This window comes from Mesoplodon bidens (genome assembly GCF_964165515.1).
Source record: "Mesoplodon bidens genome assembly, chromosome: 5".
Classification (NCBI taxonomy): Eukaryota; Metazoa; Chordata; class Mammalia; order Artiodactyla; family Ziphiidae; genus Mesoplodon; species Mesoplodon bidens.
In genome coordinates this window covers 66199243-66213105 of record NC_138161.1, presented here as the reverse complement: position 1 = coordinate 66213105, position 13863 = coordinate 66199243, and the positions used below count along the sequence as shown (strand labels likewise).

General features: G+C 41.2%; 1 protein-coding gene across 1 annotated transcript in view; it reads left to right on the top strand.

The window, feature by feature from the left end:
- The first annotated feature begins 189 nt into the window (after window positions 1-189).
- The window catches only part of TMEM39A (transmembrane protein 39A), a 30243-nt gene continuing 16569 nt past the window's right edge, over window positions 190-13863 (top strand). Inside the window, exons 1-3 of the mRNA XM_081234668.1 lie at window positions 190-492; window positions 1629-1815; window positions 10147-10369. Of these exons, the coding sequence (XP_081090794.1) occupies window positions 1703-1815; window positions 10147-10369 (336 nt within the window). The 5' untranslated portion in view covers window positions 190-492; window positions 1629-1702. The remainder of the gene's footprint in view (window positions 493-1628; window positions 1816-10146; window positions 10370-13863) is intronic.

The window sequence follows — 13863 nt, the reverse complement described above, 5'->3', positions numbered from 1 at the left end:
GACTGAAGCCGTGGGAGGAAATACGTTGGTTAGTGCTAGCGGGGAAGGCGGGACCACGACACCAGCGGAGAAGGCGAGTTCTACTGCGCAGGTGCACGCAGGACGGAGTGCGGCGCTCACTCCCTGGCTCTCGTGTAGTTCCGGGGCCTGTTCGCGGCTGGGGCGGTAGGCCGTCGCGGAGCTGACGTCACCACTGTGCGCTGCCACGTCTGCTCAGCTCCGCGGTAATGGAGGCTGAGCATGAGTGCTGACGGGGCCGGGCTCTGCCTCTAGCTTTAGCTCTGGATCTGACTCTGGCACTGACTCGGTGTCTGGGTCTGGCAGCGCGAAGCCTGGACACCTTTTCTAGACTCTCCGGGAGGGGACGGCCCGCGGGCAAGCAACTGGTTTGGAGCGCCTCAACCTGGGCAGGGAGTTCGCTTGCCTGGGGTCCAGCCTGTAAAGCCGCCTCCTCCCAGGGATCCCTCCCCACTGGCCTGGCTTCCTCCATGCGTGAGTATTACCGAGCTGCCGCGCTGTCCGATTGTCCCTGGCCTGCTTCGGCCCTCCAGGTTGCGCGGCGGGGGGCGCTTTGTCATCCCCTCTTAGAGGCCAGTCTATTGAAGTTTGTGGTCCTTTCGCCGCCCACCTTTCCCCACCCCATCCTCTCGCCCTCTTCCGTCCCAGTTTTTTTGCTCCACACTTTTCTTTCCCTTTGCTGGTTAATTGAGCAAGGACCAGCTGCCCCTACACCCAACGGTTTGAATGCTTTGTCTCACCTGGCGTTTGTTAATCTGCAGCCGAAAGCTGTTAGGAATAGGGAACAGAGGATATCTGCTGTAACGTTGTGAAAACCAGGGTTTTTCCACGGTGTCAGTCTTCAGTTTTTAAGTTGTATTGTTTAGGAAACAGATTTTTGGTATCCATATTGGCGGAGCCGTGATTTTGCCATAGATTGACAAAAACAGTTTCTTTTCAGTGATGGTCTTTATGTATTACTTGTCTTTTAATTCCTGCTGTTTCAGTAATTTCTAAATGATTTTACATCAGTTTTTCTGGAGTGGTCATCCACTTGAGCTCTTTGCAGTATTTTCACTCTAACATATGGAGATACCACTTGAACAGTTTTACTTTTAAAGCGTTAAAAGACCTTCTGATGTACTTTCACGCATCTTTGTCAGTCCTGACAGCCACCTCTGTAAGACAAGGAACGCTTTTTTTTCTGATGAGGAAACAAACTCAGAGGTTAAATGCCTCCAAGTCAGATAATAAGTGACCCAACTGATCTCAGAATCTAGATTCCCTTGATAACAAAACCTAACATTCTGGACAGTGCTGATTCTTCTGCATTTCAAGTGACTTACTGTGAAATACTACTTTTGAACTGGAAATGTATATATTCAGTGTTTCTTGTAAATTTCTACCTGATTGTAATATCTTTCAAACAGAGCTTAGATTAGAACTTAGGTTTCTGACCCATTGGAGACTGAGTAGTCCTTTCATTAGAATAAACTAGGTAAGAGACATTGGGAGCATTTGTTTGACAATCTGGTTTTACAAGGTCTGCTCACTCAGTTTTTCTGGTTATTTTGTTACACTGTCTACTTTAAAAATAGCAAACTGATATTTAAATGTCTCTTTTTGTTCAGTGTTGAAACAGGCTGACAACCGTTAACCTGGGTTGCAGCTACAGGTGGCACTGGAAGCAGACTGGTTCCTGGACATGCCCGGTGGAAGGAGGGGCCCTAGTCGGCAGCAGCTAAGCCGTTCAGCTTTACCTTCTTTGCAGACTTTGGTTGGTGGGGGCTGTGGCAATGGAACAGGCCTGAGAAACAGGTAAAGAAGAAATAAGACTTTGCGTAATTTGTAGTATCCTATGATCAGTAAGACTAATACAGAAGTCATCATGTTATTCAGATATTTGCTTATCAAGATTGTTTTCTGACACTGAAGTAGAAATCCTGACCCTAAAGATTGAGAACGAAGTATTTCAGAATACTTTGGAGATAGAAAGTTGTGATGCCCACAGAGTGAAAACAGGCTGATTCATACTTATGGCTGATAATCCAAATTCTAGTCATCACCTTTTTTTCCAGCTATTAAAAGAAGGGAGAAATGAATTACAGTTCAAGATGAATGTGATGGTTTAACTACTTAACTAGCATTCTTTTTTGGGGAGGGCAAATTAAAATAGACAGTTAACATGAGATTCTAAAATTGTCATATTCTATCAAGGGTCTTAAAAATTATTTTGTTCAAAATGAAATGAATAAACTATCAGCTGTAGCCTAAACATCTTAAGATTTGTGTTATGTTGTACGAGAATCAAGAATTTGATTTTCTTAATGGAAATTTATCTCTATTCCTAATTTTCAAAAGTTAGAATGAATTATTTCTAAAATTATCCAGGATAACTCATTTCATCAGGAGGTTCTATTATGTAGCAGTAGAAAGAGATGGCTTTTACTGGATTGTTTGGTCAAGATAATTTTTTTTTTTTCTGCTTCCTCCCTGAATAGAGTTTTCTCTGGCCTGGATTCTAATTTTCACAGCTAGCAGTCAGTACTACTCTTGTATTTTCAGGCCCTCCTGATATTTGTGCACTTTCTCTTTCTGGCCTGCCCTTCTTTCTTTCTGACCTTCCACCCCAAGCTCTACTCAGTCTTCAGAAGCAGTTCTGATCTTGTCATTTCAGTGGGGCTCTCCCTGAAATTCCAGTTTGAAGGGACTTTCCAGGCTCTGATTCTCATTATACTAATTTTCAATCCAAATTTTATATTTACATATGTATACAGAGTACTTATAATTTATCCTAGAGTAATATTTCTACTCCTGTTCTTTGGGTTTCCTCATTTTAAAAACGGTAATACTTTCTGCTTCATAAATAAATACTTTCTCCTTGGAAGTAAATGAAGTAGTAAATTGCATAACTTTTAAAAACTTTACTCTGAATTTTCCAAAATTTCTACAAATAACGTGTTGTTTTTTAAATAAATAAAAATGAAAAAATGAGACTATGTGAAAATGCTATTGAGGAAAGGTACTATCCAACATAGATACTGAGATGAAGGATGTTTCCTATTTGAAGTTCATGCTTTAATTTTACTGATATATACTGACCATCAGTTTAGTGATTCAGTACTTTCAAATTGCAGTAGAAAATCGTAGCTGTGCCTAGCTAAGATTCTAGCTAGCTACAGTATTCTAACTCTACCTCTGTATTAACTCCAGTAGTTCTTTGTTCATTTACTTGACTTTGAGGATTTCCCTAGATTCTTAGATTAGATTAGATTCTCATACCATCCCGTGGAAACCCTCCTCAGTGTTTTGGGCTGCTGTAGGAGCACAAAGAAGGGAAAAAAAGTCATTCAGGCCTAGTAGTCTAGGCTTTAGTTTTCCCAGTCCTCTCTTAATGAGACTAACTTTTTCTCCTGTGTATTTTAAATATTAGGATACCATGTAAAATGTCTTTTGGGGGAGGGAATATGAACTGTTCTGCTGTTTAAAAAGAGCTGAAAACCACATTCTCAGATGGTTCTGCATGTACTTGAAGTCTGCAGATAGAATACTGGGAAGAACTAAGAACATTTAGAAAATACCTCTGCTCTTAAATGAGTTTAGCTCTGAGCATGTGATCTGTCTTCCTTGTAGCTCTTCTATCCTGGCTTTCCAGGTTCTAGTTATGGTTGCCTTGATCTGCCATTCTCCATCAACTTTCCTCCTTTAACGTATATTTCTTTAGCAATTAATGGGGTTGGTGGGGAGAAGGACTTATTTTTCAACAGATTAGAATAAAGTGAAAAATAGTAGTTGCTCATGTTTTGAAAAGTCACTAAAGCTATTATGAAGGATTATTTTGTGACATTTTTTACCTAGAGGGGTTATTTTGGAAGAAGACAGACAGTCCTATATTTGTTTCTTGATGGGAAAGAAGCAGCCTAGAATAGGTTGTTTTACAAGACCTGGGGAAAGGGTATAAAAAGTGTGGATAAAACCAGTGTTAGATAGCCTAGAATATAGTTTTAGGAAGGATGTGTATAAAGAAAGACAATGTCCAGATGCAGAGAACTCATTTCTGGAGTGTCTGTAGAGTATTGAAGAGAGAAATAGACAATTGCTTAAGTGTGATGTAATTTTGGATGTTATACTTGATTCTGCAAGACAGAAATCAGCAGCAGAAGAGAGCATTTGCCCCTGTTTCTTAGGTGTTTGTGACCTGTTTGAAGTTAAACTTGAAAATGTCAAAGAGGTAGTTTGGTGACACAATCAGAATTGAAATCCATCCTGTCCTGCTTTCTACCTGCGGGGAGCAGGGATTTGTTCTTGGGACTGTGTGCTTAGATGATTGCCTTCTAAAGAAGGAGGATATACTGTGAACTGCTGAGTTTTTTAGAGAGCTTTTAGTTGAGGGAGAATCTTATTTGAGAAGGACTAAGAGTGATTTTTTTTTCCTTGTTTTGTTCTTGTATGCTTAGTTAATAATATCACCTGAGCATGTCCAAATGATCACTGCTTTCTCTATCCCTTTTAGTTCTTTTTTATTCCTTTAAATTTTTCTTGTTTTATCTGTTTGCTTACCTAAAATTTGCTGCTTGCTAGCTCCGTAAAGGCCAGTCTTAGGTCTGCTATGTTAACTCTTTCCTGCATACAAGGCCAAAGCAGGGTTCACCATAATTCATATTGTTTGCACAAATAGTTTAGGCACAGTGAGCCACTCTTATTATTGCAGGAAGCTTTCGTGTCAGTGGAGGGGACTATTTACCAGTCAGGTTCCCAGATGCCAACCTCGTATGCAGTCCTTTCTAAGGATTGTTATGCTGATCATCTGCTTTCCTTTTGGGAGTCTGGAATTTTGGTAGTGCTAGGTAAAGAGTATTTACATGGCTAGTCTCCAGTAAAAACCTTGCCTGCTCAGTCTCTAATGAACCTCCCTGGTAGACGGCACTTCACACATGTTGTCATAACTAGTTGCTGAAAGAGTTAAGTGCATCCTATATGACTCCACTGAGAAAGGACTCTTGGAAGTTTGCACCTGGTTTCCTCCGGACTTTGCCTGGTACCTTTTCCATCTGCTAGTTTTGATTTGTATTCTTTTGCTGTTATACATCGTAGCCGTGAACATGACTATATGCGCAGTCCTGTGAGTCCTCCTAGCGAATCATCAGGCTTAGGCATGGTCTTGGGGACCTGCAGCACAGTTTGAAAGAGAATATTCAGTGATAGCATTGAGAAGAGTTCTTTGAAGAGAATCTTTTCCAACCCTTGTATTATAGATGAAGAAACTGAGGCTCAGGGATATAAAGTTACTTTCTCAAAAACCACAACTGGTTAGTGAGAAATCTGGGACTAGAACTCTCCCACATTGTATCTCAAACATTTGTGTCACTTTGCTCTTCTTGAATCTATTTTATATTCTTTCAGAGGAACAATACTTTTTTAAAAATTTATTTTATTTTTGTTTGTGTTGGGTCTTTGTTGCTGCACGCGGGCTTTCTCTAGTTGTGGCGAATGGGGGCTACTCTTCGTGGCGGTTCGCAGGCTTCTCATCGCGGTGGCTTCTCTTGTTGCGGAGCATGGGCTCTAGGTGTGTGTGCTTCAGTAGTTGTGGCACGTAGGCTCAGTAGTTGTGGCTTGCAGGCTCTAGAGCACAGGCTCATTAGTTGTGGCACACGGGCTTAGTTGCTTCGTGGCATGTGGGATCTTCCCGGACCAGGGATCGAACCCATGTCTCCTGCATTGGCAAGCGGATTCTTAACCACTGTGCCACCAGGGAAGCCGTAGGAACAATACTTTTAATTTTTCTTAAATGATACCTCCGTAATTAATTTTCTGAGATGTATTGACCAAGTCTATTTATTTTAGCTCTTTTTTTTTTCTTTTTTTGGTTTTAAGATCTTTGGTCATATCTCCTCTCAAACTTTTAACATATAGGAATACTTTCCTCTTTCCAACTGATTCTCTGGATCACTATATTTGATGTTTGTCTCTTTGTCTTTTGGCTTGAAGTATAATAGCCAAGGCTGTATAGGCTATCACAAATAACAGAATTTTTTCTTTTTTTTTTTTTTTTTTTCTTTTTGCGGTATGCGGGCCTCTCACTGTTGTGGCCTCTCCCGTTGCGGAGCACAGGCTCCGGACGCGCAGGCCCAGCGGCCATGGCTCACGGGCCCAGCCGCTCCGCGGCACATGGGATCCTCCCAGACCGGGGCACGAACCCGTATCCCCTGCATCGGCAGGCGGACTCTCAACCACTGCGCCACCAGGGAGGCCCAGAATTTTTTCTTTTTAACTGACAAAGCAAAAGACTTTATTTGGAAGGGGCACCCGGACAGAGAGCAGCAGGGTAAGGGAACCCAGGAGAACTGCCCTGCCACTGGCTCACAGTCTCGGGTTTTATGGTAATGGGGTTAGCTTTCTGGGTTGTCTCTGGCCAGTCAGCTTGCTTGTGCCGTATTTGGTCTGACTTGGTACTTCCTGGTGACGCACACATCTCTCAGCCAAGATGGATTCTAGCATGAGGGTTTCTGGGAGGTTGGCGCGACATATTATGGACTGGCATCTCCTCCCTCCTTTTGGCCCCTCCCGAATTCTCCCAGTTAGTTTTCAGCAGCAGCACCATGTTCCTTATTGGGATCTCCTGTTATGAGATAACTCGTGCAAGCAGTTATCATTGTGTCTGGCCAAGGTGAGTTGTTTTGGTCAGTAGTTCCCTAACATCTTGATTTCTGATTACACGTGGCTTACTGTCTACCAGGGAAGAGAATATTTCAATACTGTATGAATGATAAGTGTGATAAGGGAACTAGGGACAGAATTTAATGGGCGTACAGAAGAGCGGTGCTTTTCCAAGTATGGGGGAGGAGGATTGAGCACATCATTTTTTTTTTTTAATTTTTATTGGAGGGCAGTTGATTTATAATGTTGTGTTAGTTTCTGCTGCACAGCAAAGTGAGTCAGTTATATATACACATATATCCACTCTTTTCCCATATAGGTCATTACAGAGTACTGAGTAGAGTTCCCTGTGTTGTACAGTAGGTCCTTATTAGTTATCTATTTTATATATAGTAGTGTGTATATGTCAATCCCAATCTCCCAATTTATCTCTCCACCTTCTTTCCCCCTGGTAACCATAAGTTTGTTTTCTACATTTGTGACTCTATTTCTGTTTTGTAAATAAGTTCATTTGTACCTTTTTTTAGATTCCACATATAAGCTATATCATATGATATTTGTCTTTCTGAGTCTGACTTACTTCACTTAGTATGACAATCTCTAGGTCCACCCACGTTGCTGCAAATGGCATTATTTCATTATTTTTTATGGCTGAGTAATATTCCATTGTATATATGTACCACATCTTTCCTATCCATTCATCTGTCAGTGGACGTTTAGGTTGCTTCCATGTCTTGGCTGTTGTAAACAGTGCTGCAGTGAACATTGGGATGCAGGTATCCTTTCGGATTATGGTTTTCTCTGGATATATGCCCAGGAGTGGGATTGCCGGATGATATGGTAGTTCCACAAATATAGATCTTTTGTACTTTGTTTTGAATATTTTTCTTGAAGCCCAGAGTGTTACTAACTTTGTTAACAGCAGAATTAGTCTGCTTTACTTAGGAAAATTCTGTATAAACCTTTAAATCATAACAGATATTTTAGCATGTACTTTTGACTGAAGAGGAATAAGAAATTTTATTTGTTCTAGAGAATATTTAGTTTATTCTAGAGTAGAGGTTCCTCGTCAGAATTTTTTGTTTCCATATTTTATGATTAAATGGAGTGAGAGAATAGAATGGCTGCTGGCATTAATTCTCTCCAAGTTCACCAACTTTAACAACTTCAGAGGGCACCTTTCGTGTTGTATTCTGTGTGAAAAATACCTCCTGAAGTTGTGCAGTGCTGTGGCCCATCTCCCAGAACAGATCAGAGGATAGTGGTGTATTAATGATTGGTTTATGATTGAGCAAATAAGGTTTTGAGACCTACTGGTAGATCACAACCTACTCCTTGGTAAGCTTGTTCCATTGGAGTGTACTCTTGAGAATAAGGGGAAGAAATTTTAATAATTTTTTCTGACCCTCCCCCCATCCCTGTTCTTCCCTTCTAGCTCTTCTGAGTTTCTGCCATGGTATTCTTAACTGTTCAGAATGAGCAGAGTTCATACTCCCATGAGTCACTTAAAGTACTGTAAATGTCACATACTAATGGTAGAATTCTATATTTGAAAATTTTAAAGTAGAATGGTAACACTAATATTGTTCCTTCTCTAGAATCTTCTTTGGAAATAACCAAACCAAGCCTCTTTTCCTTGTTCTCTTAGCAATAGTAGACCCTTAGATCTCTATTCACAGGCATATAAACAATGGGAAATTTTATTCCTTACCCTCATCTTATCATTTTATTTATTTATTTATTTGGCTGCTCCGGGTCTTAGTCGTGGCACACAGTATCTTTGTTGCTGCGTGTGGGATCTTTAGTTGCAGCATGCAGGATCTTTTAGGTGCGTCCTGCGGGTTCTAGTTCCCTGACTAGGTATTGAACCCAGGCCCCCTGCATTGGGAGTGTGGAGTCTTTACCACTGGACCACCAGGGAAGTCCCTCATCTTATCACTTTAGATAGCCCAGCTATTTGTGACTTACCAAAGAGCTTAGGAGAAAGAACAAGAAGATAGGGATTAAAATCCCTACGTTTTAATTTGTGTTTTAAGAGCTCTCCCTCTTTTTCATGACTGTATTGGTCTGCTGTCTCCTCCACCTACAGGTATGTACTTGCAGTGAACTAGGGGAAGTACTGTCTCTGTCCTTAAGACTGTGATCTGATAGACCAAAAGATGTATGCAAAAACATTGTACAACAGTATGCAAAAAACTGTATAACAGTATGAAAAGTGCAATAAAGGCAGAGCTTAGGTATAATGGTGGCACAGAGGAGAGATGAATCACTTTGGATTGAGTGAGTCCGGGTAAGCTTCTAGAGGATATGTTGATCATTTTAAAAGTCTTGAAGGGTTTTCTCTGTAAATGTGCATGTGAAGCTTTAAGGAAGGTGATTGTGGAGGGCATTGCTGGTAAAAAGAATGGTGTATACAAAGGAATAGCATGTATATTCACAGATAGCAAATAGCATGGGTAGTATATAGGGCGCATGTGGAAGAGTGATAAGAAATGAGAGTAGTCTGTTAAGCAGAGGGCCTCATAGGACAGACTAAACATTTTGGATATTATGCTGTTAGTGGAGAGCCACTAAAGAGATTTAGTCAAGGGCTTCCCTGGTGGCGCAGTGGTTGAGAATCTGCCTGCTAATGCAAGGGACACGGGTTCGAGCCCTGGTCTGGGAAGATCCCACATGCCGCGGAGCAACTAGGCCCGTGAGCCACAACTACTGAGCCTGCCCTTCTGGAGCCTGTGCTCCGCAACAAGAGAGGCCACAACGGTGAGAGACCCGCGCACTGCGATGAAGAGTGGCCCCCGCTTGCCACAACTAGAGGACGCCCTTGCACAGAAACGAAGACCCAACACAGCCAAAAATAAAAATAAATAAATTAAAAGAAGGCTCAACATTTAAAAAAAAAAAGAGTTTTAGGCAAGAGAGTACGCTATCAGTTTCACTTTACAAAGATCTTTGAAGGCAGATTGGAGGATTTGGTCAAAGTAGAGTTGAATTTAGAGGGATTACCTCAGTAGTTCCAGTGAAAAATGGTAACTCCTTGAACTTAGGCAGTGGGTTTAGAGAGGAGAGTGCAGTTTGGAAAAAGATATATAAAGTGGAGTATATATGATTTAGAGAAGAAGATTCCTAATATGACTCCCAGGTTTCTGATATGGGCAGCTAACTGGGTGGGCCGTGGACTAGGGTCAGGATTGTAGGAGGAGAACCACAGAGATGTCCAGTAGACAACTTGATATCATGGATCTAAAATGCAGCAGTGAGCTTTTTGGAGAGAAATTTTAGTTTTCAGCATGTAGGAGATAATGGAAGCCATGACCATGTATTACATTATGGAGAGAGAGTGTACAGAGGGAAAAGAGACGAGCAAAAGGTCCCAGAATAGAGTCTTGAGGGCCAACAGTTATAGTGTAGGTGAAGAAGGAAGCAGAACCCCTTTGTGCTCTTTGACACTGAAAGGTATCACCATTGGAATTAACCATAATTTTCTCTTTTTAGGAATGGTAGTGCTATTGGCCTTCCGGTCCCACCTATCACAGCCTTAATCACCCCAGGTCCTGTTCGTCATTGCCAAATTCCTGATTTGCCTGTGGATGGGAGCCTGCTCTTTGAATTTCTCTTTTTCATCTACTTGCTGGTTGCTCTGTTCATTCAGTACATCAACATCTATAAAACAGTGTGGTGGTATCCTTATAATCATCCTGCCTCTTGTACTTCATTGGTAAGTCTTAACAGGCCTTTAAGTTCTTCATGTTACTTAGCCAAGAAACTAGTAGGAAAACTTATGTGTAGAAATTATTTTTCTTAATTTTTCTTGGAATAAAATGTTTTTATGTTAAAGCACAGATTACCTTCAGAATATAATGTCATAAGATTGTTAAATATCTGGCTTTGGGGCCTCCCTGGTGGCGCAGTGGTTGAGAGTCCGCCTGCCGATGCAGGGGATACGGGTTCGTGCCCCGGTCTGGGAGGATCCCATATGCCGCGGAGCGGCTGGGCCCGTGAGCCGTGGCCGCTGGGCCTGCGCGTCCGGAGCCTGTGCTCCGCAACGGGAGAGGCCACAACAGTGAGAGGCCTGCATACCACAAAAAGAAAAAAAAAAAAAAAAAAAAAAAAAAAAAAAAAAAAAAAAAAAAAAAAAAATATCTGGCTTTGGTCCATAACCAGAAATAGTAAAAATATAAATGAAAATGCAGAAAACATTTAAGTAATTTATTATAACCATATCACAGAAGGGTTTTGATATTTAGCTTTCTCTACACCATGTTAAATTTGTTGAAAGTTTAAGGTGGAAGTATGATTATATTCCAGGAACTTTACCCTTTTGATGGCTATATGAGGATAATGATAGCTTCTGTAGCAAATAAACCGCAAATTGTATAACCCCTCAAACATGTAACAGTCTGAGGCAGTTGTCCTGGTTGGCAAGAGTAGCACACTTCCACTGGCAGGGGACCCAGGCCGATGGAGACTCTTCCATCTTCTAGCAGGTGGCCTCCAAGGTGGCTGTGGTCTGTCCCTGTTCTCCAGAAAGGGGAAAGGACGTAGGGAAGCATAAAGGAGAATTTCTTATAGGCCAGGCTCACGTCATTTTCACATGTACCCACTCCTAACTCTAAGGGAGGTTGGACAATATAGTACCTTAGCTGGGTTCATTGTTACCCTGAGTAAAATTGGGTTCTGTTACCAAAATAAAATGAGATAAGAACTAGCCATCTCTGCTGAAGTACATCAGCAGTTATAACTCTTTCCAGTTATTTAGTGTGCTGTGGTAATCTTGATGCACAGAGCGTTCTCCACAGATGGGTATATAAAGTAACAGTTCAGGATAGTCAGGTGACCTAGTAGGTAAGTGGACAGCAGTGGCAGATTTGGATGGATAATGGAGATATGCTCTAGGAGAAAGAAGATTATTGTCCTGGGTAGCTTGTATGTGTCTGACACTTATAAATGATGAGAAAACCTCCCTGGCCTGGTGAACATAGAAAGGAAATGTGGGCCAAAATATTCAAGATAGTATGAGAAGGGAATAAACATTTTTATTTTAAATCCTTCTTTGGCCATGGTATTGTAAAATGAGGTTGGATTAGGTGATCTTTAAGGCTTCTTCCAGCTGTATAGTTTTATAAGTAAATACCTCAGTATCTTAACAGTGACATTGGCAAATACTTGCTAAAATATTTACTGTTATTTGCAAGTATTATCTCATTTATTCTTTCTAAAAACAGGTAGGTACTACTCTAAGACTCCCATTTTATGTGAGAAATATAAGACCTAGAAGTTATGAAACTGGCTTAAAATCACATGTGACAAAGTGAACACTCAAATTCAGACCTATCTGCTATGCTTTACTTCCTGTATTTATTCTGTGTTTACTCCATGAGTACCATTGGTTAGTTCTGTTATACTGTTTTCACTTTGACATCCCATGGAAACTTCTCACTTACTGAATTTTAAGGTAATCAAAGAGCTCTTTGCCCAGTCAACCATTTCTGACAGGAGTTCGTGTGAAAGTCCCTTATAAATGTTGCCTTGAAATGGAGGGAGCCAGTGCTGCTATGGCTGCTGACTCCAGAATTATGCTTCCTTTGCCTGACTTATGCCACCAAAAATGGGTGCCTTTTACCCTGCCCCTCTCCCCACTTTACTCAGTTTATGTGATTGGCAGACATTAAATCAAATCTAGTAACTTTAGTTACAGGAAAGTTCGGAAATGTAGTTTTTAGCTTTCCAGTCCCTACAGTAGAAGAAGGCACACTTAAAGGAGGTTATCATGTGGACCGGCTAACTTATCTGCCACACATAATCCTTGATCACACAAAGCTTAAAATTTAATTGTGGAGCTAAGAGTAACATATGTGGAATAGCAAATAAGATTTTAGCCCATGAATCTGAGGGCCTGCATCAGTGAGCTGTTAAAGGTGAATGGACTGCTACAGACCTAATTGCTTCCCACCACTGAAGGTATTCAAGCATGGCAGGTGGCAACTTGACTGGGATGGTCGCCAAGGGACTTATGTCTTAACTAGTGGTTTGTCTCTTTTACGTTTTCTTCTGTTAGGCATGCCTGACTCAGAAGTTTGTCAGATTTATATATATGGTTTTTCTTTTTCATTTTCAAGATCTTAATAATTATCAAAAAGAAAATGTGGGGGGCCTCCCTGGTGGCGCAGTGGTTGAGAGTCCCCCTGCCGATGCAGGGGATACGGGTTCGTGCCCCGGTCTGGGAGGATCCCATATGCCGTGGAGCGGCTGGGCCCGTGAGCCATGGCCTCTGGGCCTGCGCGTCCGGAGCCTGTGCTCCGCAACGGGAGAGGCCACAACAGTGAGAGGCCCGCATACCGCAAAAAGAAAAAAAAAAAAAAAAAAAAAAAAAGAAAATGTGGGCACCTGAATATGTAAAGTTTCATTCTAGCTATCAAATAATTAGCTGAGTGAGTCTTATCCCTAAGAAACGTAAAAGCTAAAAGTGGTGTAGTAAGTTATTCAGAATATTCAGGAGTGGAGCGCTTTGATTAATCAAATATTCTGGTTTATAAAGAGTTAATCGTAAGTAGATTACTAGTTTTCAGTGATTTAGAATATAACAAAATTTGCTTAACAATGAGGTACATTAGGCACTTAAATTTTTCGATATAAAAAATGTCTTAGATGGATTGGTGATACATAAGACCCCCCAGACATTAGCTAGGGGGTGTAGTGTATTTGCTTCCATTATTTTGGAGGAGTAGGATGAGCAGGGAGGAATCTCAAAACTAAGAGGGGGTAAATAATTGTTAGAATCCAAACACTTAAAGAGAGACAGGGAAAAGGAAAGGGTCTGAGGAATGGTAAGCCACTCTCTTGATACTGCTTTACCTTTAAAATGTATCCCAAATCTGGCCACTCCATCGCTACTGACCCTGTTCAATCGATCATGTTTTCTCATCGGAATTGAAAGCAATAGCTTCTTAACTGATCTTTCCCCAAATACAATGTATTTTCCACACAGCAATCAGTGTGATAATTTTAAAATACAAATAGAATCATGGCACCCGTTGCCTAAAACACTCTTATGACTTCCCCATAGGAAAAAATATATAAACTCAATCTTTTATTGCTCATTACCTCATTCCAGCCTTCTTGCTGATTTTCAGACATACCAGGCATATAATTTCCCTGCCTTAGAGCCTGTGTGATTACTTTTTCCTCTGCCTGGAGCTCTCTGCCCCCAGA